General features: G+C 49.9%; 14 protein-coding genes across 14 annotated transcripts; 8 read left to right on the forward strand and 6 right to left on the reverse strand.

Annotated features, from left to right (window-relative positions):
- Positions 1-147: 147 nt before the first annotated feature.
- PC9H_000635 (uncharacterized protein) lies at positions 148-2,200 on the forward strand (the record flags this gene model as incomplete). The annotated part of the gene is made up of 10 exons (XM_036770290.1): positions 148-182; positions 234-407; positions 462-615; positions 670-1,069; positions 1,121-1,230; positions 1,280-1,406; positions 1,455-1,669; positions 1,718-2,035; positions 2,091-2,109; positions 2,163-2,200. 10 exons carry the CDS (start codon positions 148-150, stop codon positions 2,198-2,200), a joined length of 1,590 nt encoding a protein of 529 aa, XP_036636135.1.
- A 1,825-nt stretch (positions 2,201-4,025) lies between these two features.
- On the forward strand, positions 4,026-5,118 carry PC9H_000636 (uncharacterized protein; the record flags this gene model as incomplete). Its single annotated transcript, XM_036770291.1, has 4 exons — positions 4,026-4,052; positions 4,106-4,606; positions 4,663-4,814; positions 4,863-5,118. The coding sequence occupies 4 exons, from the start codon at positions 4,026-4,028 to the stop codon at positions 5,116-5,118; spliced, it is 936 nt and encodes a 311-aa protein (XP_036636136.1).
- A 333-nt stretch (positions 5,119-5,451) lies between these two features.
- On the reverse strand, positions 5,452-6,560 carry PC9H_000637 (uncharacterized protein; the record flags this gene model as incomplete). The annotated part of the gene is made up of 3 exons (XM_036770292.1): positions 5,452-5,468; positions 5,518-5,824; positions 5,883-6,560. 3 exons carry the CDS (start codon positions 6,558-6,560, stop codon positions 5,452-5,454), a joined length of 1,002 nt encoding a protein of 333 aa, XP_036636137.1.
- A 994-nt stretch (positions 6,561-7,554) lies between these two features.
- On the forward strand, positions 7,555-8,278 carry PC9H_000638 (uncharacterized protein; the record flags this gene model as incomplete). Its single annotated transcript, XM_036770293.1, has 6 exons — positions 7,555-7,572; positions 7,623-7,708; positions 7,762-7,943; positions 7,989-8,064; positions 8,126-8,179; positions 8,227-8,278. 6 exons carry the CDS (start codon positions 7,555-7,557, stop codon positions 8,276-8,278), a joined length of 468 nt encoding a protein of 155 aa, XP_036636138.1.
- Positions 8,279-8,620: 342 nt separating this feature from the next.
- Positions 8,621-9,326, forward strand: COX5A (Cytochrome c oxidase subunit 5A; the record flags this gene model as incomplete). Its single annotated transcript, XM_036770294.1, has 4 exons — positions 8,621-8,885; positions 8,947-9,081; positions 9,134-9,220; positions 9,277-9,326. The coding sequence occupies 4 exons, from the start codon at positions 8,621-8,623 to the stop codon at positions 9,324-9,326; spliced, it is 537 nt and encodes a 178-aa protein (XP_036636139.1).
- A 506-nt stretch (positions 9,327-9,832) lies between these two features.
- On the forward strand, positions 9,833-11,246 carry PC9H_000640 (uncharacterized protein; the record flags this gene model as incomplete). The annotated part of the gene is made up of 7 exons (XM_036770295.1): positions 9,833-9,993; positions 10,046-10,168; positions 10,216-10,582; positions 10,634-10,705; positions 10,765-10,853; positions 10,909-11,131; positions 11,190-11,246. The coding sequence occupies 7 exons, from the start codon at positions 9,833-9,835 to the stop codon at positions 11,244-11,246; spliced, it is 1,092 nt and encodes a 363-aa protein (XP_036636140.1).
- Positions 11,247-11,967: 721 nt separating this feature from the next.
- Positions 11,968-13,384, forward strand: PC9H_000641 (uncharacterized protein; the record flags this gene model as incomplete). The annotated part of the gene is made up of 7 exons (XM_036770296.1): positions 11,968-12,131; positions 12,196-12,318; positions 12,371-12,731; positions 12,788-12,859; positions 12,917-13,005; positions 13,059-13,281; positions 13,331-13,384. 7 exons carry the CDS (start codon positions 11,968-11,970, stop codon positions 13,382-13,384), a joined length of 1,086 nt encoding a protein of 361 aa, XP_036636141.1.
- Positions 13,385-13,804: 420 nt separating this feature from the next.
- PC9H_000642 (uncharacterized protein) lies at positions 13,805-14,138 on the reverse strand (the record flags this gene model as incomplete). Its single annotated transcript, XM_036770297.1, has 3 exons — positions 13,805-13,858; positions 13,917-14,052; positions 14,107-14,138. 3 exons carry the CDS (start codon positions 14,136-14,138, stop codon positions 13,805-13,807), a joined length of 222 nt encoding a protein of 73 aa, XP_036636142.1.
- Positions 14,139-14,334: 196 nt separating this feature from the next.
- Positions 14,335-15,391, forward strand: PC9H_000643 (uncharacterized protein; the record flags this gene model as incomplete). The annotated part of the gene is made up of 6 exons (XM_036770298.1): positions 14,335-14,380; positions 14,437-14,513; positions 14,587-14,653; positions 14,771-14,872; positions 14,943-15,256; positions 15,311-15,391. The coding sequence occupies 6 exons, from the start codon at positions 14,335-14,337 to the stop codon at positions 15,389-15,391; spliced, it is 687 nt and encodes a 228-aa protein (XP_036636143.1).
- A 413-nt stretch (positions 15,392-15,804) lies between these two features.
- On the reverse strand, positions 15,805-16,488 carry PC9H_000644 (uncharacterized protein; the record flags this gene model as incomplete). Its single annotated transcript, XM_036770299.1, has 2 exons — positions 15,805-16,377; positions 16,462-16,488. The coding sequence occupies 2 exons, from the start codon at positions 16,486-16,488 to the stop codon at positions 15,805-15,807; spliced, it is 600 nt and encodes a 199-aa protein (XP_036636144.1).
- Positions 16,489-17,306: 818 nt separating this feature from the next.
- On the reverse strand, positions 17,307-18,835 carry TIF1 (translation initiation factor eIF4A; the record flags this gene model as incomplete). The annotated part of the gene is made up of 7 exons (XM_036770300.1): positions 17,307-17,319; positions 17,378-17,420; positions 17,483-17,741; positions 17,793-18,543; positions 18,599-18,652; positions 18,712-18,774; positions 18,828-18,835. The coding sequence occupies 7 exons, from the start codon at positions 18,833-18,835 to the stop codon at positions 17,307-17,309; spliced, it is 1,191 nt and encodes a 396-aa protein (XP_036636145.1).
- A 912-nt stretch (positions 18,836-19,747) lies between these two features.
- On the reverse strand, positions 19,748-21,692 carry PC9H_000646 (uncharacterized protein; the record flags this gene model as incomplete). Its single annotated transcript, XM_036770301.1, has 12 exons — positions 19,748-19,827; positions 19,878-20,065; positions 20,125-20,233; positions 20,284-20,415; positions 20,468-20,658; positions 20,720-20,874; positions 20,934-21,101; positions 21,174-21,195; positions 21,252-21,307; positions 21,365-21,389; positions 21,445-21,467; positions 21,528-21,692. The coding sequence occupies 12 exons, from the start codon at positions 21,690-21,692 to the stop codon at positions 19,748-19,750; spliced, it is 1,314 nt and encodes a 437-aa protein (XP_036636146.1).
- A 363-nt stretch (positions 21,693-22,055) lies between these two features.
- Positions 22,056-24,074, reverse strand: PC9H_000647 (uncharacterized protein; the record flags this gene model as incomplete). The annotated part of the gene is made up of 12 exons (XM_036770302.1): positions 22,056-22,135; positions 22,201-22,388; positions 22,458-22,779; positions 22,835-22,961; positions 23,026-23,089; positions 23,145-23,299; positions 23,350-23,517; positions 23,585-23,606; positions 23,654-23,709; positions 23,763-23,787; positions 23,842-23,864; positions 23,913-24,074. The coding sequence occupies 12 exons, from the start codon at positions 24,072-24,074 to the stop codon at positions 22,056-22,058; spliced, it is 1,392 nt and encodes a 463-aa protein (XP_036636147.1).
- Positions 24,075-24,226: 152 nt separating this feature from the next.
- PMT2 (Protein O-mannosyltransferase 2) lies at positions 24,227-27,797 on the forward strand (the record flags this gene model as incomplete). The annotated part of the gene is made up of 13 exons (XM_036770303.1): positions 24,227-24,271; positions 24,918-25,139; positions 25,192-25,594; positions 25,645-25,753; positions 25,804-25,869; positions 25,923-26,016; positions 26,066-26,249; positions 26,300-26,881; positions 26,935-27,252; positions 27,305-27,367; positions 27,419-27,462; positions 27,513-27,719; positions 27,780-27,797. The coding sequence occupies 13 exons, from the start codon at positions 24,227-24,229 to the stop codon at positions 27,795-27,797; spliced, it is 2,355 nt and encodes a 784-aa protein (XP_036636148.1).
- Between the last annotated feature and the right edge of the window lie 46 nt (positions 27,798-27,843).

Genomic DNA, 27,843 nt, shown 5'->3' on the forward strand with positions numbered 1-27,843 from the left:
CCTTGGCATAATGGCATTTGATCGGGGAATAGTGCCTTTAAGCGCTCGCCGAATTAGTGATTATGATCGAGCGCCTATTTGATCACCGTCATACCTCCCTTTCGTCCGACCACCTCGACGTCGGAGAGCATCGCGTCCTCTGCACTAATGCCTGTTGAAATCAAGAATAAAGTATGTCTGATGTGAGCTCGACCGACGTGCCATACATGTGCATTGGTTGCTTAATCTTTCAGTGTCCATGATGGCTGGGGTGTTGCTACGACCCCCGGGTTGAAGGGGAATGCCATCGAAGCTGGTACGACGACAAATATGGACACTATTGGCAAGGAGCACAGCTACAGGCAGCTTGCTGCCCATGGTACGGCTGTGGGGCTCAGCGATGGCCTAATGGGCAATTCAGAAGTCGGGTGGGTGGTATCTTGATACCGGCTGCGCTTATCTTGACGCGTCGTCATTACCAGGCATTTGAACATCGGTGCAGGCCGGATTGTCTGGCAAGATATCGTCCGCATCGATGTCGCGATCAAGAAGCGCCAATTTCACAAGAATGAGAACATTGTCAAGAGCATGGAGCGCGCCAAAGCAGGCAACGGCAGACTGCACCTACTCGGGCTGGTAATTCTTCTGGTTTGCTGTACTATATTCTACCACTTATACACTACTTCTAAGGTGTCCGACGGTGGTGTGCACTCGCACATTAGGCACCTGTTCGCCCTCCTTGAAACTGCCAAGGAAGTCGGCGTTCCGAAGACATATGTTCACTTTCTCGGAGACGGAAGGGACACCGCGCCCCGCTCTGCCGCCGGTTATGCCCAGGAGTTGCTTGATTTCATGAAGAAGGAAGAATACGGCGAACTCGCGACTATTATTGGTCGGTATTATGCTATGGACCGTGACAAGCGCTGGGAACGAGTCAAGATTGCCATTGACGGCCTTGTCAAGGGTGAGGGAGAGAAGGTTGATGGTCCCGATGCTGCGATCAAGGCCATCAAAAGCAACTACGAAGCGGACGTCACCGACGAATTCCTCAAGCCCATCATCGTGAACGGTGATGAAGGTCGAATTAAAGGTAAGGTCGCGTTTCGTCTATATCATGGTCAATTAAGCATGATCGTCGTAGATGGAGACACACTCTTCTTCTTCAATTATCGTTCTGACCGCATGCGAGAGATTGCCTCTGTCTTTGGTCTCCCGGACAAACCAATGGAAGTCGACATTCCCGAAGATCTTGTACGTCTGACCTTGGATGAAACGCGAGTCCAATCTAACTTACTATCAGTCTATTACGACTATGTCCCGTTACAACGCCGAATTCCCGTTCCCCGTCGCCTTCCCCCCACAACCTATGACCAACGTGTTGGCCGAATGGCTAGCTAAAGAAGGCGTGAAGCAGGCCCATATCGCGGGTAAATATCGATTATCCTTCTGATTAAACACAACTTACATTTTGTTAGAAACGGAGAAGTACGCGCACATCACCTTCTTCTTCAATGGCGGAGTGGAGAAGCAATTTGAAAATGAGGAACGACACATGATACCCTCCCCGAAGGTTGCGACATACGACAAGGAACCTAAAATGAGTGTTCAGGGTGTCGCAGACAAGGTTGCCGAGGTCGTTCGTAAAGCAGAGCACGAATTCATCATGTGCAATTTCGCCCCTCCTGATATGGTAGGTTCTAATGAGCAGTTATCAAGCTCGCCCCTCATGCTGGTATAGGTTGGCCACACCGGAGTATATGAGGCGGCAGTGGAAGCGATAACGCATACCGATGCCGCTGTCGGCACCGTTTATGAGGCGTGCCAGGAGGCTGGCTATATCCTCCTCATCACCGCTGACCATGGTAATGCTGAGCAAATGCTCAACGCCGAGACGGGTGCACCCCATACTGCCCACACCACAAATCCGGTACCATTCATTATGACAGGGGATCCGAAGAAGTACAGCTTCGTTCAAGACGAAGAACCATCCAACGGGGAAGAAGAATATGAACCTGGCGCCCTTTGTGATGTGGCGCCGACTGTCTTGGACCTCATGGTATGTCGGCCTCAGAAAACAATCCATTCAATTGAGCTCATCTTCAATTTAACAGGGGATACCCAAACCAGAGGGTGAGTCTGCCACAGCTTCCTTATCGTCAAGCTTCTTACACATGGTTTTGTAGAAATGACAGGTCGTTCCCTCTTGGTCAAAACGGAATGAATTGCCTAGATTGCATGATAGAGATAATGTACAACTGTATTTGCTGATAACATAGAGAACAACACACGCGATTATATGCCCTAATTGGCTAGAAGCTCTGGGATCTTGTATCCCAAGCCCGTATTCCCCCAGCTTTTTCCTTTGAAATCTCACCGATTCCTTGCCACGGCTTCGAAGTACGTCGGATAACTTTGCCATTGTTCGGTTCTGATGTGCGAGCTGATCGACCTTGAAATGCTCACAACGTGACCTTCTTTCAACTCTCCACCTTTTCGTGGCGCCCAGGCCATTCATACCTTGAAGACAGAAGAGAGATGCTCCATTCAGAAGGACCGCGTAGGTGGAGACGACAAACACTGAACTTGCGGCGTTCCCTTGTTCCCTTAGAAGACATACTGACAACGACAATACATCATGAGCCTACAACCAACTCCATCAAGGGCAATCACTCCCATCGCTCAACAAGAGCTTCGGCTTCGATTTACGTAGGACCCGGAAGAAACGTTCACCGGGCATCGTTTGGCGCTCTCTGCAACTAGTTATAATTTCGCTGCAAAGGGAGCCGTATGGGCCTTCAAAGCTCGAAGTAGGAGCTTTGTTATGTTCTAGGTGTGTTCAGGAGAGCCCATGAGGAAAATCGCTAGAGGTAGAGTGGGTTGTAGAACGTATAACCGTTCGGTCCTGAGTCTCGAAGGTAAGAATTAGGACTGAAGTCCGGATCCCCTACGACATCGGAGATACTTCGATTGTGCCAAATCACTCCATACACCCGCCCCTTCTGTTCTAGCAAAAAGGGGGTGAGCAAACGTTCCGGATATTTTCACCGGAGAAATTGATCTGTACCTCACTGCGAAAACATTAAAGAAGCAATATATTTTACCTGAGTGTTGGCCGGTGCAGAATAGGTTCTGGTCAACATTTCGCCGGACACCAAAGTCAGAGTAAAGGTGTTACTGCAGGTAACACCTTTTCTCCAAGTTTGGCGCCCGACGAAACATGGTCAACTTACCTTGAGCTTACCCATGGTTTGTAGAAAAGATTGGCTGACAACGCAGACAGCGAGCACGAATAGGGGCCCAACTCGGTTAGAAAGCTCCAGTGGGCTCCGTCTCTCAAATCCAGTACGCAGCAGATGAAGCCCTATAGTCCTTCCTTTGCTCTGTGCAATTTTACTGCAGGATTTGACGGATGTTGGCCACGATTCAGGTCTTTTTGTGAGTTGATCGACCTGAGCTGGAGCCCAACCGTACATCTCTTCCATGTTCGAACGTGGCAGCCTCTCTCGGAGGTCAATGTTTCAACCGTTGACCGTTGATAGACGGCGGAAACATCAAAACATGGCCTTCCTTGTCCTTCCTTGTCCCAGATGGAAGCATAATGGAACGTATCATGGGGAAGATTATAACTCGGATCCGCGTGCAGTGGAACTATCCCTGGCGACATTCCTAGCATTCGTTCCCGATTTAGCCCTTTGAGGCGGATGCTCCTATATCCAGCTCGCCGACATCACCCAACGCTTTGGATAATCACTTCGACTGAATATATCAATGCCGTAAATTACCCAGGTCTTATGCTGTTCTTCAAAACTTTGAAATATGAGCTTCGAGTTCCATGCATGCGAGCTAGGCCCTACGGTGATCTGTATCAGCAAACTTCCGACAGCAAGAAAAGTGCGGTACCTTGTTGCTTGCCATAGCGAGACGATAAAAACGCCTAGATCTTGCTAATATTGCTTTGGGACGTCACGCTCCAGCTGGTATATAAACGAGCCGGCAGATTGCACCAACGGCAGTCGAACAGCCTACCACCAGATACCCTCCAAGCAATGACATCTGCAACTGCGACGGTACCAGTAAATGTATCAATTTTCTAGTCGATAAACTCGGGCACTAACCTCTCGTCCAGCGCATCCAAGAGCAGACCTTAGACCACGTTCGTCAGTGCGTCAACAGGTTTCTGACAGAGTGCAAGATCCCATATGTCGTCAAGCCTTTCGACCAAGAGTTTCATGAGGCATGCTGCGAAGAGGCCGCGAGGAGGGGTTGCCCCATGGAAGACGCAGCGGATATACGCTCTGTCCGTCCTAAACTCGTCAGCGGTGTCGGCATGGCTATCTACACCTTTGGCCACCTCAACGACCGCTCAATCCAGATGTACATCGCGTTATACACCGGTTTGCTGATGTACGTCGAGGACTACATGCAGCACGACGTCGAAATCGTCAGCGCATTCAACCAGAAATACATACGCGGCGACCCTCAAGGGCATCCAGTGCTCGATGCGTTAGCAGCTCTCCTGCACGAACTTCCTCAGCGATTCGAGCCAATCGTCGCGAACATCATTTTGACTTCGGCTCTGAACTATATCACGGCTGTCTGGCTGGAACACCAAACTGAAACTTTGGAGGTGGGAAAGCGTTTATGCTTCTTAACAATCTGATTTGCTGACCTGACTGTGTATAGCTCTCCCCTTATGCGACATCGTTCGCGGGGTTCTCGCGGTGGATATCGGGATCGTCCGAGGCCTACGCTCTCTTCGTCTTTGCCTCCAAACTACCACTGTTGGTCTACATCCAAGCCATCCCCGACATGATGACGTTCCTCAATTATTCGAAGTGAGTACGGCTGATTGATGAAAGGCCAAAGCTGATGGAATTACTTAGCGACATGTTATCCTTCTACAAGGAGGAGCTGGCGGGAGAGACTGCGAATCATGTCTCCATTATAGCGAGGTGCGAGGGGAAGACGAAGGAAGAAGTGTTGCGACGTATAACGGAGGATACAATCGCCTGCCATTCGAGGCTACGAAAGATCCTGATGAACCACCGGGAGGCCAGCGAGATCCTTGACCAGCTTTCTGAGGGGTATATAAGCTTCCACGCGTCACTGGGGAGGTATAGACTAGAAGAACTATTGTGACATATCAGAACATCAGCATCTATGATTCGCCATCCGGAGAAATAACTGAAGCAAAACGGTTCTTCTAAGCCACACGTTCGAACTTGGCTGGCAAAAGGATTATTCTGGTGCGATAAATTAAGCAATAGCAGTAGGCGTAGGAAAGCGATGAACAAGGGTCCTAGTGATGCGTGGTAAATGTAATCGTTGTACAGATGCAAGATACAACTGGAAAATGGGAAACACTACCCACGGAATGAGGGGTGGGTTGACAAATGCGACGAGGGGACACAAACGTACTAAAGACGTGCATGCGGGATCATGGGTTTATGCTCTTTAATCGTACAATTACACTCAGCTTCCTCCCTCGCCTGGTAAGTAATCAGTACCATAATTGTGGGGGGGCAGTCCTTGGCTTACTTGTTCCGTTCTGAGTGGGGTTGCTTAGCTGTGGGTCGACCGCACTGTCGGGTGACGCCTGGAGAGAGCCGTTGGTGCTGCCAGGTGTCGACGCGGCGGCGCCCTGGGAGTCGGTGAAGGTGCGAAATGGGGTAGGGGCGACTAATGGCCGGTGAAATCGGGCACGAAATTCGTTGGAGGGGTGATTGGGATCAGCGCTCGCTGTTACGGGGGCAGGATACGGTGCAGAATTCGGTGGTAGGGGATGTCCCTCGGGTCCCATCTCGACCTGGAAACCAGTCGCTCCAGGATGGCCATGCATACGCCGCTGTACCACACAAAGCGCGTCAATAATCGCAATCTTAGTACTAAGAAAGAACACGTACTTGGTGATCCCAGCGGTCCCACGACTCGGCTATTATTGGCTCGAGAGACGCTAGTTCTTCGTTTGTCATATTGAGCGTCCGTAGCAAATGTTGTTTGAGGAGTGGCGTGCTGGAGAAGGAGAGCAGGAGTGTCGACGCGAATGTCTGGCCGCCTATCGGCGGCCCTGGTGGAAATGGCGGGTCAATCTGTGGTTGCTGCAATTCATGTTGTAGAACTTGCTGGTAGTGGCCGTCGGGGTAGCGCATCTCCTCCATGGGCACCATGTCGGGTGCCATCTCCAAGCCCAACTCCCTCATCTTCCTCTGCTTCACCAGCAACCTGTGCTTCCGCTGGCGCTCCCTTGCCGCCGCGCGCACCCTTTCACGACGCGACGCCTCCTCTGGTGTCAAGTCAGGACTGAGCATCTGCTGAGGCGGGGACGGCTGAGCCACTGTCTGCTGCATGACGGATATTTGGTGGGCCTGGGGTTGCTGGACCTGAGCAGAATCAGTATCCGTCTGGTAAGAGATCAAGCCTAGTCCCGCAGCATTCCGGTCGCGTTCGCGCTTGCGCCGTTGCCTTTCAGCGGCTTTCTCGCGTTTTATTCTTTGCTGAGGGGTTTCGTTCTCTCGATTGCCGCGTTTGCGCGCGGGCGTGGTAAGGATTTGCTGAGTATCAGGCAGATTATTGGGATCCATATTATATATTGAGTCGCCCGCCCAACGGATTGTCTGTGATCCAGTGTGACCTGCCGAACGCGAATATAGGTAACAAGTTTGTGACGGTGAGTGACGAGGAGACTCGACTAGGTCACAGCCCGAATTTATCCGTGACAGTCACAGAGTCACGAAGAAAGGGGCTAGGGGCACGCTTCCTCGACACCTAATTCACCCTAAAGGAGTTCTCGCCAGCATTGCAGAGCACGTTCCCGCGTTTTGGCTCTCACCGCATGCGAGCCCTGAGAAGAGCACTACAGACCCCCGGGAACATGCGCAAGAACTTTGATTGCAAGGCCCAGAACATAGCAAGTGAGCTCATTCACCGTCACTTCAAGAGCTTCCGTGGCCTATTGGCGTGGCCAACGGCGTTTTAACTGTTTTCCAGTGTTTTGAACGCCAGCCTGCATGCAAGATCCACTGCGAAAGTGGTCAAAAACTGATAGACCACGAGGTGCACTATAGCGTGGGTGCGCGTTAGATAAGCAATATCACCGAATTTTTGCTCTGCACGGCTCTTGGTCTTCCTGTCACTCGAGGCGATATATAAAGCAGACAATCCAGTGCGTTCACGACTCCAGCTCACCCAAAGGCCTTTTCCTGAGGGTCTTCCCATTTTTTCTCTCAACTACGGTGCCATTGTCTAGCTCGCCCGTTATCGAACCCCTAACCGCACTCCAAACTTCAAAACATAATGGCCGGACGAGGTTGCTTCAATTGTGGTGGTCGTGCGTCTGTTTCTATCTTCACTGGCTCGTCCAGGTCGCCACATTCCATATCCTACCCCTCGTTGCGTTTCCGGATAACTAATAAACGACTTTCATGATACTGAACAACTTGTAAATATCGCTCAATGCCTCTACGAAACTGTCCTTTAGACGGCCATCAAGCTGCAAACTGCCCAAAGGCAGGTACACCGACCTGGTAAATTCTATCAGTGCGATCGTGATTCATTGCTGTTTCTGATCTTCGCGCGATGTTTCTAGCTACAACTGTAAGGAGCTTTGCTCGCGCCGATGAGCCTTTATTAACGCTCCCCCACAGGCGGAGGAGAAGGCCACGTTTCCCGGGACTGCACAAGCGATCCTAAGCCAAAGACATGCTACAAATGTGGCTCAGAAGGGCATCTCGTATGTCAAGCACGTTTTCATCGATTTGATGGTGGACTAAAATAGCACCGAAGTCGAGGGAATGCCCAGATGCTTCCGCAGGAGGCGGCAACACTGGTTTCGGTGGTGGATCTGGTGGTGAATGCTACCGCTGCGGTAAACCCGGACATATCGCTCGAGCATGCCCCGAGTCTGCTGGTGGAGGCTCAGGTGCCTTCGGCGGTAGCTACGGAGGTGGAGGTTACCAAAAGACCTGGTATGTATATTCCATATCGGAGGAGTTGTTCTAATTGTCGCGCAGTTACACCTGTGGTGGTGTCGGCCATCTGTCTCGGGACTGTGTGCAAGGAAGCAAGTGCTACAACTGCTCACAAACTGTAAGTTTTGTTGTTCTTGCATGAACGATGTCTAATAGCGCTGCACAAAGGGTCACATCAGCCGAGAGTGCCCCCAGCCTCAAAAGCGCGCGTGCTACTCATGTGGCTCTGAAGGGTATGTCGTTTCAGCGTCGTTTGCTTCCCTGCCTGACTGCTTGTCAGCCACATCTCGCGCGACTGTCCCAACGCCGGGGCCGCCGACGCTGCTGCTTAAACCGATTCTACGAGTTGGGCATGCTTCTGTATCTTGTCCATACTGCTTTGCCATGTTTTTGCGCTCGCATATAATGATTCGTTAAATAATACCACTCGCTCTTGGTTGTATTCGGAGAACATGAGAAGTGCCAAATGCTGTAATGCCTATTGCCTAGAGTGGTCTCGACGGTAGTAAATGGCGCGCTATGATAGGGCCAGAATGAGCGAGGGAATTTTCGGAAGGATCCGAATTCCGATCCCGCATTCAACTTGAGGCCTTTTCGCATTTACCCGTTAAATCCCTCTAATCTCTTCAACGTCGCTGCGTAGAATCGCATTTCTTCCTTCTTTCACCGTCACAATGCAGGCTGCAGCTCGTCTGGCGAGGATTCCTAGGTTGGCCATCCAGAGGACCGCCGCCGTTCGTTGCATGGCCACCGCCGCGTCCCATGTATCGGCCTCCGCGTCGCCGTCTTCCACCCCCAAGCAGTCCGTGATTCCACTGGGCAACGTCGAGGCGCAATGGGCAAACCTGAACCAGGACGACAAGTCTCTGGTCATCGAGCAGCTCGAGGAACTGCAGAAGAAGGACTGGAAACAGTTGTCCATTGACGAGAAAAAGGCTGGTACGTAGACGGCGGGAATGCAATATGTCGCGTGGAGTGTTCACCGGTCGTCGTCGTATAGCCTACTACGTTGCCTTTGGTCCTCACGGCCCTCGAACTCCTATACATCCCCCCGGTACGATCCTAAAGATTTTCCTTGGAACCATGGGTCTAGTAGGCGCTGCCGGCGCCTTGTTCCTGGCACTCCGTCAAATGGGTTAGTGATAAAACCGTCTAGTCTTTTACTTTCACTAACGTTGGTTCGTTAGCTCCACCTCCACCAAAGACTTTGACGAAGGAGTGGGAGGAGGCTTCCAACGAGCGTGCTATCGAACAGAAAATGAACCCTATTACAGGTGCGGTCCCCATCTTAAATTAAATTAATATCGCTTCTCACCGGAATTCCACGTAGGTATCACATCGGAGGGTTACAGCGGGAAGGGTTTCGTACAACACAAGTAGAATGGAACGCCCAAAATTCTTCCTTATATATTAATTAACACCGTGCATACCGTTGTGCGTATTCTCTGCAATTTGGATGCGGCATTATTGGACGGCGAGTTCATGCTCTTGCTCGTATAATTGTTCACATCTACCCCGTGAATGGAATGCATTGTATGGGTTGTCTCTAGACCTGTCTCGGGACGTGCATCTCGGGCTCCTTTACTTACTGGGATGCGCAAGAAGTGATCATATGCAGCTCTATCTCCATACAGGGCGTGTGGGCTCAGCATTGAGTGTCTCTGTGTGCGATTGTGCCCTCCGTGTCTGATGGCATCTTGCCGCACCATCGCGACCCGTCCCTCCTGAATTTCAAACCATTTGTGAGTGTAGGTCCATGAATGTGATACCGTTGACATACGCGGGATCTGGGAAACTTCTAGAGATGCATCAATGGCTGCTATAACTTGAAGCGATTTGGGACTATCAATATTGCTTCCCATCTTTCACTCTAACGAACCAACAGGATGCCTGTGCTTGCGTCCTCCCCCTACCCGGCGTACCCACCGTTCCCCGAAGACGTCCCGACTCACCCTCTCCTTACCATTGATTATAATCTCATCAAAGGGGGTGATGAGAAGGAGAAGGACAGGTTATTCGTCGCGGCCACTACGGCTGGTTTCTGGTAGTACGTACATCCCCCCGGGTTTTAACGTGTGTGTGGCTAACTACCAACATAGCCTCAAGAATCATGGTCTTGACGAAGAGTTGGACGAAATGTTCAACCTAGGCATTCAAGTCATGAAGGCACCTCTGCCAGAGCTCATGAAATACGAGCAAGGGGATTCCGGCCTGTCTGCTGGGTAGGTTCGTTGCTTGGGTGATTGACATTTTTCTGACGCCCTCAAAGCTACAAGGCAGCTGGCGCATACATTACTGATCGCACTGGAGGGAAAGACGCCGTTGAATTTATGAACATCACCCAAGACGATGTGTTCGCTTGGCCGAAAGTAGTTCGGTGTTCGTATCCATCCATCGTGGAAGCCTCCATGGAATCGGTCATACGGCCATTCTCTCGGAAGGCAATTGACTTGAATCTGGTTTGCATGGATGTCCTTAACGACAAATTGGGCTTCCCACCAGGCAAATTCAGGGAATTGCACAAGGTGGACGCGCTGAGCACGAGTGAAGCCAGAATTGTCAGAACACCTCCACCTCCGCCGGGAGGCTGGAATAAGAATGTTGCGTTGGGAGCACATACAGATTTTGGTTCAATGGTGAGTAATTCTCCCTTGTGATTTTAGGACGGTTGGCTCAACTACTATCAGAGCCTTGTGCACAATCGCCTCGGAGGTCTCCAAGTCTACGCAAAAGGCTCCGATAGATGGCAGTATGTTAAGGTGCGTTCCCTTCTAAGAATATAACTTTCCGGCTAATGCAGAGGTACATTTCCCGGTAGCCGCTTCCTGGCCACGTCGTGTGTAACGTAGGTGATACCTTGAATATCCTTAGTGGGGGAGTTCTGCAGTCAAATCTACATCGTGTTGCGTAAGCTTCCATTTCAGTCAAGTTATCATTGATGCATCCTTAATCGTTCGATTAGGCTACCGCCCGGCGCGCAGTCTGCCTTTGAGCGGTGCTCCGTTACCTATTTTACACGGCCAAGTGATGATGTCGTCCTCCGTGCCCTGACCGAAGACAGCCCGCTCGTGGCGGAAGCCGCGTCGAAAAACAACCAAGAAACAGGGATGAACTTTGAACCAGGCGTCACCGCTGGTCAGTGGGTGGCGAGGAGAATCAAATACGTTAGAGTGAACAATCATAAGGTGAGATTGGATCTCTCGCCGTGTCTGCGAAATTACTTTTCTGATAAGTCTGATCTAGTCTCCCGAAGACTGGTTCTCTGCCCGCGGCACAGAGCATCAGCCGTTAATCACTTGATCAGTCTGGTAATCATTTTTGGATGGCCGAGAGCCTTGATAGACCCGTGTATCCCCAGAATACCCCAATTTCATGGGACCTGAAACTAAGAATACCTTCTAGAGAGATGAATTTGGACCGGTAAACAAGTGGGGGGAGGGTTCACAGTGTGGTAGTGCTATAGATAAGGGGAAACGCCATGAAACCGCAGAGCGCCTCGCATCATGAATTCTGTGCTGCAAGTCGTTGGATGGGTAAGTATGCGCTCGCCTCATCAACTCAGCAGGGCTATGTAGAAAGATCATCGGAAAGGAGCGATAAACTAAGTTGCAAGTTCGTCCACAAATTCTCACTCGGCCTTCACTAACACCATACCATCAGCGCTACCGGCACCACCAAAGAGTCGGCATAGTCCCATGACCACCCTTAACCTCCTGAACCTCCATTGGGATTTTTTCAACCGACTGGAAGCACTCGTCACTCAAAGGGCGATCAGCTCGGTTCTACTAAAGGTCAATGACTCTCTAGCATCCGTTGAACGGGATGCACGAGAGCGTCGGAAGAGAGTTCATCGGTGGCCTCACCCTCACAGCGAATCTCTATGCTCATTAGAGTGCCATTAACAGTATGCAGACGGTGCAAAGTTAGCCCAACGAAATGTACTTCTCACAGGCTACCCCAGCCTATATAACGAGCGCATGGAGCCCCATCATCACTAATTCTTCGTGAGACCAACCTGAAAATGCCTGTGCCCACTAACACCAATTCGAAACACGCCTTTCCTCCGTTTCCTGATGATGTCCCAACACACCCGCTCCTCATCGTCGATTACGCTTTGATCAAAGCTGGCGATGAGGCAGAGAAGAACAAGCTATGGAAAGCAGGTACCAACCTAGGCTTCTGGTAGTACGTTTACACCACAGCTTCTTCACAAGTTGGGACCTCATCTTCTCACTTTGCCCGTCTTCAGTCTCAAGAATCATGATGCTGATGAAGAAGTGAATGGAATGTTTGACATGGGTGCGGCCACTATGGACCTTCCCTTGGAAGAGAAGCTCCAGTTCGATCAAGGCGACTCCGGTCGGTCGGCAGGGTGAGTTTGTATGCAGCAGTAGACCACCACCACTTAACTGATGGACCTGTAGGTACAAAGCAATTGGCGCAAATGCCGTGGACGAAACAGGTCAAAAGGATAACGTTGAGTTCATCAATGTTTCTCAGGACGATGCAATGGCATGGCCTGAGATAGCTCGACGGACCTACCCACGGACTGTAACTGCCGTGATGGATTCAGTCGTTCAGCCTTTCGTCAGGAAGTCTGCTGAGATAAATCTCACTTTGATGGATGTCTTCAACGATAAGCTAGGCCTCCCTGAAGGTACGCTTAGGAGAAAGCACACGGGTGAATTGAGTGGGAGCGAGACTAGATGCATCAAAAGCCCTCCGAAACCAGACTGGGATGAGAAAACTGCGTCATTGGGGGCACACACCGACTTTGGTTCTTTGGTCAGCTGCTTCCCAATGATGTCTGAACGTGAAATGGCTGACGCTTGATATTCTAGTCCTTTCTGCACAACCGACAAGGAGGCTTGCAGGTGTTTGTGAAGGGCACGGACAAGTGGCAGTACATCAAGGTCTGTTGGATTCTTCCATGAGATGACGTTGGTGATTGATGCTCACACCTGTTGCAGCCGCTTCCTGGACATGCAGTCTGCAATCTAGGTGACGCGATGGCTATTTTCAGCGGAGGTATCTTGCGGTCGAACCTCCACAGGGTGGTGTATGTTCTCTATTTGTCATTGTGAGAAAGGCCGTCTGAATAGAGAGATATAGACCGCCACCAGGCGCTCAAGCAGCATTCGATCGTTGGTCCCTCGTTTTCTTCAGCCGGCCAGGCGACTCGGTGGTTCTCCGAGCTCTGAAAGAGGATAGTCAACTCATTGCAGAGGCCGCTGAGAAGAATCAAAGGGAGAATGGCACCAACTATGAGACTCAGTCCACAGCCGCCGATTGGTTCGCTCGACGGATTAAATATCAGAGGGTTAAGAATTACAAGGTGTGTAGTCTCGCTTAACAGGAAGGTCGATGATCCCCATCGCTATTAGGGACCCGAATCTTGGCAGCAAAGTCGGGGGACGGAACACAAGCAGAGGGTTTGAGGGGTGAATGCGGCAGCTGTATGATTGGTATATTTGGATACAATGTACCTAATGGAAAACGCTGTGAAAGTAGTTAGTCTCGATCCACGAAAGGGCTATGTAAATTGTTGCATTGAGGATAGCCTGTAATACCAAGTGATGATCCCGATGTTCAGACATAGCACCTGTCTATCACGGCGTTGAGGGAGGAAGTCGTATCACTTTGTTAGTTGGTTTTCGAATATGGTTAGGACGAATATGCATTCAAATCCGAAATATGGAGGCCCGCCGCAGTGTCTACTTCGGTTTCCGAAATGCAGTGCGTACGCCGCAGAACTGACAGAGGATTGCAGATTGGATGTCGGAGAAAGCTCTAGTCATTGTTAAAGCCGATGATATTGGGCTACTGATGCAGATACAGTCGCCCGAGTAATTCAGGTCTCAGACAGCCGCAGACTTCGGCGTGCCCTTGTCTGTCTCTGGGTTCAAAAGCACCTGCAATTGATTCAATGAGCACGTATTTTCAGTTTCAATTGGAGCGTTGATTGCGCACCTGCTGTCCACCTTGTCCATCTTCCCAGTTTTGATATCTGAGAGATGTTACGCCTCGTCTCTCCGCAGCCAAGCGTGCGGTGTCGTTCAACGATGTGCGGACTGCGCGAGCACAGATCTGCGAGTACTTGTTGAATCTGTATAACACACCAGATTGAGCACTGCCAGACCAGGAACTTCGAGGAACATACGTGAAGACGGAACGCCAATTAGCACTGCTCATGGTGGTCGATGATTTTTGGTGAAAGTTGAATCCAAAAGAACTGCTACGACCGCACCTCCCGGGCGACTCCGTTGCTTACATAACGGGCGCTAAATAGACTGTCCGACTGACCGTGCCTCTGTGCCAGTGAGCATTCAACAGGTTGTTCCATTCCTCCATCCTCGTTCTCGTTCAGCTCAGACGCCATCAAGCCGAGATGTCAGGCCTCTCCTGGCATTATGTCTTTAAATTCATTATTACAGGTACACTAGGTCCATTATTTGCTAGAATACTAGGTCCTGATTCAGCTGCTGGCCAGGGGATGCTGCCGTTGGGAAGTCTTCATTGCTCATCAGATTGACCGACCAACGCTTTTTGGTCAATCCGGACCCGACAGTATGTCCTACCCATGCCCATCGGATGCGGTGCCAAGCTCATGACTATGTTTCCATCTCTATTGGAATTCTAGCTAGGGGTGGAGTTTGGCTCGAAGTTGATTGAGATACCAGAAGAAAACAAGGTTATCAAACTACAATGTAAGTCAAGTATCAGTTTAACCCCTTGACCGCGTTGCCCGTAAAATTCTGGAGTGCATCTGCTCTGATTCGTGCGATGATACCGACCCTTACACCGTTTTGATTTCTTGAATGTAGGCTGGGATACTGCGGGCACAGAGTCCTTTAGATCCATCACGCGTTCGTACTACCGTGGTGCAGCTGGGTGTTTGCTGGTCTATGATGTTACATCACGGAGAAGTAGGTTGGCGCATCAGTCCTTGCGTCTGGTTGTCATAATTTGTTGCTAATACTGTTATTGCGGGTATAGGTTTCACCAACGCGCGGATGTGGCTGGCAGATGTGAGGGAGCACGCGGACCCACATCTAACCTGCATCCTTGTTGGCAATAAGGTGGACCTGTGTGAAGCTGAGGTTGCTGGTAGCGATCCCGCTTCGCTACCGCCATCAGCACTGAAACAGCGCGAGGTGCCCACCGAAGAGGCTCGCTTGTGGGCCCAAGAAGAGGGTCTTCTATTCGTGGAAGCAAGCGCGAAATCCGGACAAAACGTTGAATTGGCGTTTGAGCAAGCGGCGAAGGATATTCTCCAGAAGATTAGGAACGGTGTATTCGACGATAACCGAGTAAGTTTTACTGAATTAAATTCATCAACTCCATCTGAACGCCTACAATCGTAGTCCCCTGGCGTCAAGCTCTCCAAACCGGCCGATAATAGCCTATCCTTAGAGCCAACTAAGGCGAAGGGGAGCTGTTGTTAATTATACCATTCACCACCGTTGCTATATCCACTCTAATTACGACGATGGACCATTCGGTTTTGCATTCATTTATGATAATTATTTTACATTTTCATTTGTACTATTAGAAGCCGGTATCGTTGTGTAAAGACACTTGTAATATTGTACCAAAGGAATTGGAGGAGTATGTGTATCATGTCTATGAATTATAAAACTGTAATGATGGTGTTAAACTACATATGGTTATGCGACATGCGACGGGTAGTATTTACATGGATGAGGATAAATGTGACGTGCCATGCCATGAGTTGCAAACGAGGGCGAGATGACCGTGAAAGAGAATGAAACCGATGAACCAGGAAGATGTAGTCCCCAAACATTGAACCGATGATTTTGAAACATGCAGAAGTCATGCAGATGCGAGGTTGAACAGGCTATGACGGCGTGCGTCTTAACAGCTCGGCATATTCGTGTAGCTGGCCAACGAACCCCGGATTGGGGTCGGCAACACGCCGTTTCGCCTTGATGTATTGAATGGCTTGTGATGGGGACCACCCATATTGCGCGATTAGGAACGCAGCGACTACGCTCACACTCCGGCTTATTCCCTCCGCGCAGTGGACCAACACTCGGGCATTGGGGTTGCCTAGTGCGTCGCGTATGAATGATGTTGTGGCTGGCAGATGGGCAACGAGCTCGGCGAAGGGGAAGTCATCGAGGGGGACTTGTATACGGTGGGTGGGGAGCTCGGCGGGGACGGCGACGAAGCCGCGCATGGCAGATACGACGTGGGTTATGCCCATGGTGGCGAGAGCGGTTTTGCTCTCTGCTGTTGAGAGGTCTGATATGAAGAGATGGGGGATTATTTCTGAAGGACGCGTATTCCGTGATGACGGGGAATGCAGTGCACGGTGAGCTGAGTGGCCAGCGGAGACTGGCGACGGCCAGGCTTGCATTGGGAGCTGAGAATGGGTATGGTGGAGGTGAAGATGGGGATTATTAGACCGCTATAAAGCGAATGTTTCAGCTATTGAGTTATATAGCAGCCAAATAGGGGCAGGGTGGGCAGATGAAGCGTAAACGAAGCTCACCATTTGCGTGACCTTGACACAGGACATCTAGCAGCCACAAACTGAAAAAGAAGGTACTTTTGGCAAGGTGGCGGAAGCAGCTAGAAGAGAGCGGTCGAGGGAATGGTGCGCGGCACTCAAGGGAAGGATTGGGATGAGAACAACCGAAGGGGTTATATATGTGGATTGATGATGCACCACTCAAGGGCTCAGTTCAGTCGTTCCTGGGGGTGGGCCTGATCAAAGGGTCGATTGCACGCTATATAAATTACTGCTGAAGCGATAGATCAAAATCCATCCATCGCAAACAGAATCTGTTACCCCGATTTTTTCGTTTGTCGGTATACCGACTGGGCCCGCAGTAAATTCGGCCTCACCATTGGCCGCGTGGACCTGAGGACGATGTGGCTCTGCACAATTCCTGTTCCACAGACGCCACTTGTCTTGGTGCCAGGTGGGCGTGTGCAAGTCCAGGGGCTCGCCAACCGATCTCGACATTTTTGGACAGCCTTCGAAAGGCGCGGTCAGACGCCGCTGCGGGACTGCCACCCGTCTCTCGGAACAAATTCTACATCACCCGGTCCCCGTTCTCGGAAGGGGGCTATGTTTCAGACACTGGAGTTTACTGGAGAGCGTGTGATATTGGAATCTGCTGATATATCAAGTATACAAAACCATATCGACGCGCGCAAGCTACATTCTAAAATCAAGGTGAGACCATTACGAGACAGTGCAAGCAGAGTATGAAAGTAAAGACATGAGTGAGTGACAGAGGCGCAATTTTCGATACATGGCAAAACGTTTCGGATCAAATTTCGTAGCATGGCATGAAAACCATGGCTGGCATCGGGGTCGACGTCAAAAGGTTAAATCAAATCGCTGCAAATGAATACGCGTTTAGTAAAACTCAGGGGCCGAGGGAGCAGGAACAACGTACGCGACGTTGAGCGGCATCTCATCGATTTGAGTGTTGTAGAATTCTATTCAGCGGCGATAAGGCATTCATCAGAGCATGAAACACGATAGATAGATAAATACTTACGCTCAATCTCTCTCAACATCCGCACATCCTCAGTGGTGACGAAATTGATGGCAACACCCTTGCGACCGAAGCGACCGCCACGACCGATACGATGGATGTAATTTTCACGGTTGGTGGGCAGATCGTAGTTGATAACAAGCGAAACTTGTTGGACATCGATACCGCGGGCGAGTAGATCAGTTGTAATCAAAACACGAGAAGAGCCCGAGCGGAACTCCTTCATGAGGACCTCGCGCTGCTTTTGTTCCATGTCGCCGTGCTGAGGAACAAGTTAATTACAAATATGACACGGCTATAATTCATAACACACCATGGCAGAGACAGTGAATTCACGACCGTGCATCTTCTCAGTCAACCAGTCGACCTTTCGTCTTGTGTTACAGAAAATGACGGCTTGGGTAATGGTGACCGTCTCGTACAAATCACAGAGGGTGTCCAGCTTCCATTCCTCCTTCTCCACGGCGATATAGAACTGCTTGATACCTTCGAGCGTCAACTCATCCCTCTTAACCAGGATTCGGACTGGTTCACGCATGAACTTCTTGGTAACCTCCAAGACCTCCGCGGGCATCGTGGCGGACAAGAGGACAACCTGGATATCCTGGGGCAGCAGCTGGAAGACCTCGTAGATCTGATCTTTGAAACCGCGAGACAGCATCTCATCGGCTTCGTCGAGACAGAAGATCTTGATGTGGTCGGTCCTGAGCGCCCTACGGTTGATCATATCGAACACTCGTCCGGGCGTTCCAACAACCACCTGCACACCCTCCTGGAGTTTGGCCATATCCTCCCGAACGTTTGTACCACCAACGCAGGCGTGGCATTCAATGTTCATGTAATCGCCGAGAGCGATGACGACCTTTTGGATTTGCTGCGCAAGCTCACGCGTCGGCGCGAGAATGAGCGCCTGGGTTCCTTTAATAGACATATCCAGCTGTTGAAGAATTGAAATAGAGAATGTGGCGGTCTTGCCAGTTCCGGACTGGGCTTGCGCGATCACATCATGGCCTTTGACTACGGGGACGATAGCCCTCTGCTGGATGGCGGAAGGGCGCTCAAAACTTGTAGTGATGCGTAAATTGGAATAACTCTCAGGCATGGAGGTGAAACACATACCCGTAGGCATAAATACCTCGAAGAAGCTCCGGCTTCAGATCCATATTGTCGAAGCTGTAGAGTACCAGAGATCAACCGTCTGATATACATGTACGACCACATACACGGCTTACTTGTCTACGACCTGGTCCCAGTTGGACTCGATCTCATTCTCAGCGACATCTTGAAGTTCTTCACTGTGTTTCACTGATAAAATGTGTCGTAGGGTCAATTCGATACGACGACGCACGTTGACATGAAATGTGTTTTGTTGCTACTATCCAAGTGCCGACTTCAGTTGTCGACTAGACTTGGAAAAATAAAAGTAGATTTGCGAAGAGTGAGTTCGATGAATCGATTGAACCTTGGCGGTTGTTTGGAGAGTCAAGACGATACAAAAATTTGACAGGTAAATCTCTCGGCCAATGCCGACATATTGGAACTCAGATGGTCGTCCATGGACCTTCCCTTCTTTTGCTACGTCCTGAAACGAAGTACACTGATAGACTCTCCGACAAATTGAAACAAAATGAACTTCTTCAAAAGAAAATGCGCAACAGAAATCATGAGGGTTTTCGAACACGAAGAACCGACGCAATGTCAACCGAAGTTCATACTACCAATATGGAGTGGTGCACCACCGTATCAGGATTCAGCCAGTCAACGCACACCCTCGGCCATCACTGATATGGTCGGGACCGAAATGGTAAAGTTGAGTCAAGTTTATGGATTGTTTCATCCATGACTCCCGGCTGTATTTCCATTGCAGTACTTCCCATGACAGTTTGTTGAACCATAGGGCTTCCTCGTTACATGGCGGCACATCAGACTGGTAGAAGGAGTTCTTTGAATTCGAGTCCTTTCCCACCGTGCATGGAATCTTATGTGGCTGAAACATGGGTTGATGGAGTACACACGAGTTGACCATGATTGTTCACATCACGGCCAAAGTTATCTCCATTGACGACTTTGCCTCACCTCCCGAGAAGAACCATTGCCGATATGTATGTACGATCAAACAGGGTATTCGCGATCGTATGTCAAGCCAAGCAATGAACGTCCAAACGGCATGTGGAGCACCTTAATCTAATCTATCATTTCTCTTCCTGCCAAAGGAACCCAAATACTAAATCATCATACATTACGAAGTTCTTATAATAATCCCCGTCTCTAAAACTTTCCCCATACCCGCTTCAAGACAAGATGTCGGGATATGAGCATTAGGACCACAGCTACAAGGATCATGGAGCCTAATTCGATATGAGCTGTGCTCAGTGACGACAAGGATGACGGAGCTCACCAGCGTAGTAACCCACGGCTGTATAGCCCCCAGTGGCACGGTTGATTGCGCCTGAGATAGGCGGCCCGGCTAAGGCACCAAGCGCGACCAGCGTCATACACATCCCAACTCTCCGGCCTACGTCTTCTATTGCACCGAAACTGTAGATCGGCATCGCAAAGATGGACACGAACGTGCCCGAAGCGAAGCTGAGTAAGACCTATGATGAGCGACAATACTCCGCGTCTGCACATGGTCAAAAGCGCACCCATAAATGATCGCTACTACAATGAGCGAAGGTAGATCCTTGGCGTATGGCCATGCATAAGTTAACACCGCCGCGACCAATGTCATCGGGGCGATAATATTGACGGCTCCTGCAACTTGAGGTGAGAACCTCACCGATTAAATATGGTCAATTGGCTACCAATGTTGTCACTGGTGACACCCGCGAACAGTCGGCCAAACAGTGAGCCCGCGTTGGCAATGGACACAAGATAGAACGAAGTATCCGCGGAGATTCCAAATGATGTTGCGCTGATATCGATGTAGGTCAACACTGTGATTTTGTTAGATATCTTCCTGCGAGCGAGAAGCGTGCCCGTCCTTACCGGTATATAATCCCAGGAAGGCAACAATGCATGATAAAGTGTACAGCGTATATGGAATCGACTTGAAGGCTCTAAGATTGAACAGACCGCCCGATACTTTCTTCGGCGGAAGGCGTCGCTGAAGAACAACATTCGGGATGCCAATGGTAAGAATAAGGACAAACCCAATAATCCGCATGGTCCACGGGAAGCTAGAATCATAACATAGCACATGAGCGGTCAATCATTGCAAATATACTTATCGTAACGGACCCAACTTGTGGAATGAGTTTCCTAGCGGCTATGGGGAAGACTGTGCCGCCGATGGAGGACCCCGCCGCAGTGAAGCCAAACGCCAGCCCTCTCCTCTTCAGAAACCAGTGCCCAACGATACCAATATTAGGCCCAAATATGGCTCCCGAAGCAAGCTATCGATGGAAACGAGGTCAGGAAACTCACCGACGGATCTTGATAAATTCATACGCACTCCGATTGCAAATCCTTGACAGAGAAGAAAATGCCAGTATTCCGTGCATTGCGCAACAAGGAACGTCGCTAGTACGAGAATGGTGCTGGAGATGAAGAATGGTATTTTGAAGTATCCAAGATCGAATAGTCGCCCGAAAAATAGACCAGGAAGGAAGATTAACGAATACTAGCAAAGATTAAAACACATCAGTCTCCCCGGAGTTTGCTTGAATTGGGGCGAGCACAGACTCATACGCACCTGTATTGAACCGATCCATGCACTGTAAGATGCTTATCAGTTAACATGTTATGCGTAGGATAAACCGAGTACACCAACATGGTAGACGGTGACGTAGTTGGTAGAATTTCTTGCTCATAATATGATTGGAAAACCTAAAAAGATCGCCAAGTTAAAATCCTACCCTATGTGTCGAGGCGGCTTTGACTCACCCCCCAAGCATTGACATATCCAAAACTTGATGAAAGATGATTGATATAATGTTATATTTCTTAGCAGCCATGTAACTCACGTTGAAAACGCGCTTAGACTGGCCTAAACGTATACAGGATTTAACAAACATCTGCACGGGTAGCGATTAGATTGGGCGCTTACTCCTAAAACGACAGACCATGCCCGAAGCCCGCCATCCGGAAAATCATCAGCCGATGCCGGTGTAGTCGTCGTTTCTATCTGCAGTTTTTCTTCGATGGCATCTTTTTTCTCGGTGTCGTCATCAAACATCTGGGGTACCCTAGCGGGAAGGGGCGCAGATGCCATTGGATGTCATAAACTGGCTGGACGTGCGAAAAGCGAAAGGGGGACGATGTCTGTAGGTCCTCGAACTTTTTATCAAAATATCAAAATAACAAACGTGACGATAAAGGCCAGGTGACGACGGTCTGGGTATGTTACCGGCAGCAAGGGATTTTTTGGCGAGCGGTTTATCTTATACCCGTTCGCCCGGTCAAGGGACGCTGTCACCGGTGTTCAATGTTTTGTGACGTACGACTCCTTGCTCGCCCTCAGATGAATAGTCAGCTTCGTTTGGCAGCGAATAATGAAGATTCTATCCGTGTCTAGTCTATAAAGTTATCATGCCTTTTGGAATGGTGGCCTAGCTTGTTGTCTAGAAATTTGAATTTAAAATTTACCCCACACCTGACGCAAAACCAGATGTCTGGAGATCGTCAACATGCACACCCCCACCAAAATGACGCTACCTATATACATGATGAATCATCAATAAATCCCGGATCATTTCGACATTAATGCTCCGAGCACTTACCTGCATAATAACCAACAACGTGGAATCCCCCAGTAGCCGTATTTATGGCCCCAGAAATGGGCGGGCCTATCAGTGCGCCAATCGCTAGAATGCTCATAAACATTCCTAGCCGACGACCGACATCTCCAGTGTCCCCAAGTTCCATCATCGGTTTGGCTAACAATGATGTGTATGTCCCCGAAAAGAATCTGGCCAAGTAAAGTTATGCGTACGTCAGATTCGATTCATTTGAGCAGTGCCAGTGACAGGCTCCCCACCCATAAAGCACAGCGATAGCGATCAACGAACTCTTGTCCTGAGCGAACGGCCATGCGTAAGTGAGGATACCGGCAATCGCAGTTGTCGGAATCATTGCATTTATTGGCCCTTCAGGAATCGGCGTTAGCATGCTCTTGTACACTACCGACCAAAATCTTCGGCGACGAAAGTGAAACATCGTGCACATACCATGCGAGTCGGCTACATATCCAGATGCAAATCGACCGAATCCGGAGCTTGCGTTGGCGATCGCGACTAGATAGAAGGAGAAGTCAGGAGATACCCCAGCGGCAGTGGCGGCGAGGTCGATATATGTGAGCACTGTCAGTAAAGAATGGTTTCAGCATAATGTCGGAGCGAGTTAAAAGATGCATACCTGTGTAGAGCCCAAGATAAATCGTAAACCCAGAAAGGCAGTAAATCGTAAAGGGGGCATATCTGAAAGCCTTGAGGTTGAACAACCCGCCCGATACATTGGTAGGGGGAAGTCGGCGCTGGATAGTCTGTATGTAATTGCCGCATTAATGCTTGATCAAATGGAAGTTTGGTTGTTGCTGGGCTTCTCACCAAGTTGGCAAAGGAAAGACTGCAGACGAGAATAAAGCCAATGATTCGCATTGTCCATTGGAAGCTGTTTGAAGTAGATCAGATCATTGTGCTCTACTGAATTGTTTCAGCGGACGTACCCGACGCATGTGATGAGGAGTCGAGCTACAATGGGGAACAGTGTTCCGCCTACAGAGGATCCAACCGCAAGAAGGCCTAAAGCAACTCCCCGTCTGCGCTTGAACCAGTGGGCAAGAACTGCCGTGGAAGGGCTGAAACAAATCCCCGACGCTAACTATAGACTCTTCGTCAATAAGCGTTGCATTGATGTGGCTTTATACACACCCCTATGACAATCCCCTGGCAGAGGAGGAAATGCCAGTATTTTGTGCATTGTGCGATCAGAAATGTCGCCGCGACAAGAAAAGCGCTGGCGATCCGGAGCATCGACCTTAGATACCCCAAGTCGAATAGGCGGCCGACGACTAGTCCGGGAAGAAAGATTAGAGCATACTGCAAGGGGTAAGTAAGAGTCAAATTAACTAGCTCTGAATGCCGTGAAGAAAACGAAGTCACAAACTTGGATGGAACCTATCCAGGCGCTGCACAAAGTGAGCGGAAGGAGCAAGTATTGGTTGGGAAGGCATACATGCTCGACGTCGATGAATCTTTCAAGAGCGTCTCTTGATAATATGCTTGGAAAACCTAGTCATATTCTCTTTCAAAAATGAGAGAGGATGGGAGGTAAATAATCTCACCCCCCAAGCGTTCACATAGCCGAATCTGTTTACAGTAGCGATGTCAGACTCCTCGCACCACTTATTCACCGCAGCTCACGTCGAGAACGTGATGCACATCGCCTAGTTCAGTTAAGCGACGCGTACATCGCTTTGTTGGATATCACTCACCCCCGAGAGAACCAACCACGCCCGGAGACCTCCGTCTGGGAAATCGTCCGCTTCCGCCGCGACGACGTTGGTTTCAAATCCGGGTTTCCCTTCCTTGGTATCATCGAAGGGCGCAGAGATCTGAGCTGTAGTTCCTTCGTTCGCTGCTTCTGGAGAACTCATTCGAGTTGATCTGGGGGCTGAACACTGACATGGACGAAATCAGCAGCCGTTTCGTATTTTGCAAATTCCGAGTCATACTCACCGAAAGATGGGGAGTCGTTAGAAGACCGCAAGGTCCATATATGCGGGTTTATATATTGCTGACTACTACGATGGTCCTTTTTTCGCTTCTATCGGCATGCCGAAAGGAGCTCGAGGTCAGTGACGCTGTATCGGTCGCTTTAAGCCTAACATGCCAGACTGCACTTCTTCAAATGATGACCAGGAAACGACTTTGATGTCTGCATGCCCCTCTGAACGTAGTCAAGCCAGACCTGACTTGCACCACGAGTTCTCTAGTCGTCTTCGGTGTTGTACACGGATATTTCCTTGGGCATTGGGGCATACAATTCTGCATACCGGCCCGGGTTTGTGAGAACGGGCGGCCGTGTTCTTCGCGTTAAACTTTGGGTGAAGCTTTGAAGGCACCCACTGCCGCGCAGATGAGGCGTGTTCTGATTCTGAATAATAATGGACTATATAGCGAAGCCAAGTTGAAGATTCGGACAATCAACGGAGGATGTGCATGATGAGCTGATGCAAGACGTGGCAGTTTCAGGGGGCGCAGCGCGCGCCTGACTTGCTGGCTAGAGAGTATCTTTGCTGTAATTTCCAACGCACATCGCCAAATCCCCCTGCTGCACATATTGTTGGACCAGTTGTTGGCTGCAACCATCGCGTTGGCGGATTCCACGTAATTTGCTTCGAATGAGGCCGTCTGCCTTTTCAGTGGACTTTGGATCACAACAGGACCCTTCCATTCCTTCTTCTTTTGACGACCACCACTGGAAAACTCATCGGCAGGACGAGGAGCTTCCTTTACACTATATGACTGAGGAGAAAGCTCGACGCAGGGTACCCAAGGGCCCAAGTGCCGTCGACTCTTACGCGCCTCAGGAAAAGGCCAACGGGCACTACGACGACGACGAGGGCAAGGATGTCTACCACAAGCAGAAATCACTGGCGAACCAGCGGGTTGGTAGTGGACGTCTGAGACAGCCCCCACCGCCACCCCCTACATCAATGGTACGTGCTCATTGCTGATCCCCATGTCGGTGAAGGTGTAACATCTTTGTAGCGAGAATTCTTCTTTCAAAACTTGGAACACATACCACCCATAGTCTATACCCTTCTTTCCTGCTGGACAAGGTTCCACAAAATCGGGCATTCCAACATCGTCATCTGGGACGAGGCGCACTTCGGCAAGTTTGGATCACATTACCTCAAGCGCGAGTTTTATTTCGACGTGCATCCGCCATTGGGGAAGATGCTGGTCGGTCTTGCGGGTCTCTTGTCGGGATACGACGGTTCGTTCGAGTTCAAGAGTGGCGCAGAATACCCCGACACCGTGCCGTATGTGGCAATGAGAGTCATGCTGGCCATGTTCGGAGTACTCATGGTCCCCCTTGGATGGTATACGGCTGTGGAGCTTGGGATGAGCCAGTGGGCCTGTCATTTAGTGGCTTTGATGGTTCTGTTCGGTACGTGGCTAGTAGCCTCTTTCTTGCTCGCTGTTTATGAGGAACTGTAGATGTTGGCTGGCTCTGCATATCGCGGTTTATTCTCCTGGACTCCATGCTGCTCTTCTTCACATTCACCACGGTCTTTTGTCTAAGCAAATTCCACAACCAACAGTACCAGTGAGTAAGGTCTCATCACCTCACTGTTGATGCTATATTGATTTGGCCAGCTCATTCTCCTTCGACTGGTGGTTATGGCTTTCAATGACTGGTATATCTATTGGTTGTGTAACAAGGTACGCATCCGTTCTCTACTATCAACTTACTTGTCTTATCATTGCCCCCTTAGTGTCAAAATGATCGGTCTCTTCGTTACTGCCCTCGTCGGTTTATACACCATTGAAGACCTATGGGAGAAGTTCGGTGACCTTAAGATGCCCGTTGTAAGTCGATCACATAGCGTCTTTCTTCGTTAATTTAAACGCCTTCCAGCGCGATCAAGTACGGCATTGGGTTGCAAGGATATGCTGCCTAATTATTCTGCCTATTCTTGTCTTCATGGCCTCCTTCAAAATCCACTTCATGGTACTGAACCACTCTGGACCCGGCGATGCGCAAATGAGCTCTCTGTTCCAAGCCAATCTCGTCGGTAATGACTTTGCGAAGAACCCTCTAGGTAAGCAATCATGTATGTATCCTAACAATAGGTCCTGACGAAGTATCTAGAAATCGCGTTCGGCTCCAGGATCACGCTCAAGAACATGGGCTGGGGAGGTGGTCTCCTGCATTCTCATATCCAGACGTACCCAGTCGGCTCGGGTCAGCAACAAATTACCTGCTATCACTACAAGGACGAGAATAACGACTGGTTCGTCTTGCCCAACTGGCAAGAGCCCCCCTACAATCCCAATGAGCCGATTCGCTACTTGGCAGACGGGGACATTATCCGTTTAAACCACCCTCCAACCTCTCGCAATCTTCACTCCCACACCGTCGCCGCGCCCGTCACGAACCTCAATTACGAAGTGTCTTGCTACGGTAACTCTACGGTCGGCGATGTCCATGACCATTGGGTGGTTGAGGTTGTAGATGACATCAAGCAGGGGAGCAAGGATAAAGTGAAACGTGTGCACTCTTTGACCACCCGTCTTCGATTCCGCCACCAGGTTCTGGGTTGCTACCTCCGCGCAGCCAATGCCGTCCTTCCTCAGTGGGGCTTCAAGCAGATTGAAGTGAGCTGCGACAAAGAGAACAATGTCAAGGACACTCATACCTATTGGAATGTGGAAAGTCACCGCAATGATCGGTGTAAGTACCTCCCAACACCTATTCTACGCGTTATTCAATCCTTTCAATCGTAGTGCCTGCCGGAGAAACCAAGTTCTACCGTTCACCATTCTTGCGCGACTTCTGGCATCTCAACGTAGCCATGATGACCTCCAACAACGCGCTTATCCCCGATCCCGACAAAGAAGATATCCTCGCGTCGAAGCCGTTCGACTGGCCCTTCTTGTATCTTGGTCTGAGAATGTGCGGTTGGGGCGACAATCAGACCAAGTACTATCTCCTCGGCACACCCATCATCAGATGGGCTAGCGCTGGCAGTTTGATCCTCTTTGTGGTGGTATTGGGAGTGTACCTCATGCGGATGCAGAGGAAATACGTTGACATGGAACCTAGTGAGTAGACTTGATATTCGTCTATAGATCGGTGCTTGACGCGGTGAATCAGGGGAATGGGATCACTTCGTTTACGTCTCGAAAATCGCTTTCTTTGGCTGGGTGCTTCACTTTGGTAAGTCTCCTGCGCACCTCCCTCGATTGCATCGTACTCACCTTCCCACAGCACCATTCTTGATCATGGGTCGTGTAACATATGTCCACCATTATGTATGCTCCTTTCGAGATGCCTGATGCGCACCTTGTTGACTCTGTTCTAGCTTCCGACACTCTACTTTGCCGTCCTCATGCTGGCCCACCTCCTTGACCACTTCATCTTCTCGTCGCGACGACTCACACAGAAAACAAAGTGGATATCCTTCGGGGTCTGCTTTTTCCTTATCTTCGGCTGCTTCTGGTGGTTTAAGGGACTCGCCTTTGGCATTGATGGTCCTATCGGCGATCATAAAGGTCTTGGCTGGCGTAAAGTGAGTGATGTGATCTGCCGTCGTGGTGCTCAATACTGATATATATCATCTTTCCCGCAGAGTTGGAACATCTACTAGTTATAATATTGAGCTGCGGACTGAGACATGCCTACGCGTACACTTA

The sequence above is a fragment of the Pleurotus ostreatus genome, assembly GCF_014466165.1.
Source record: "Pleurotus ostreatus strain PC9 chromosome Unknown scaffold_1, whole genome shotgun sequence".
Taxonomy (NCBI): Eukaryota; Fungi; Basidiomycota; class Agaricomycetes; order Agaricales; family Pleurotaceae; genus Pleurotus; species Pleurotus ostreatus.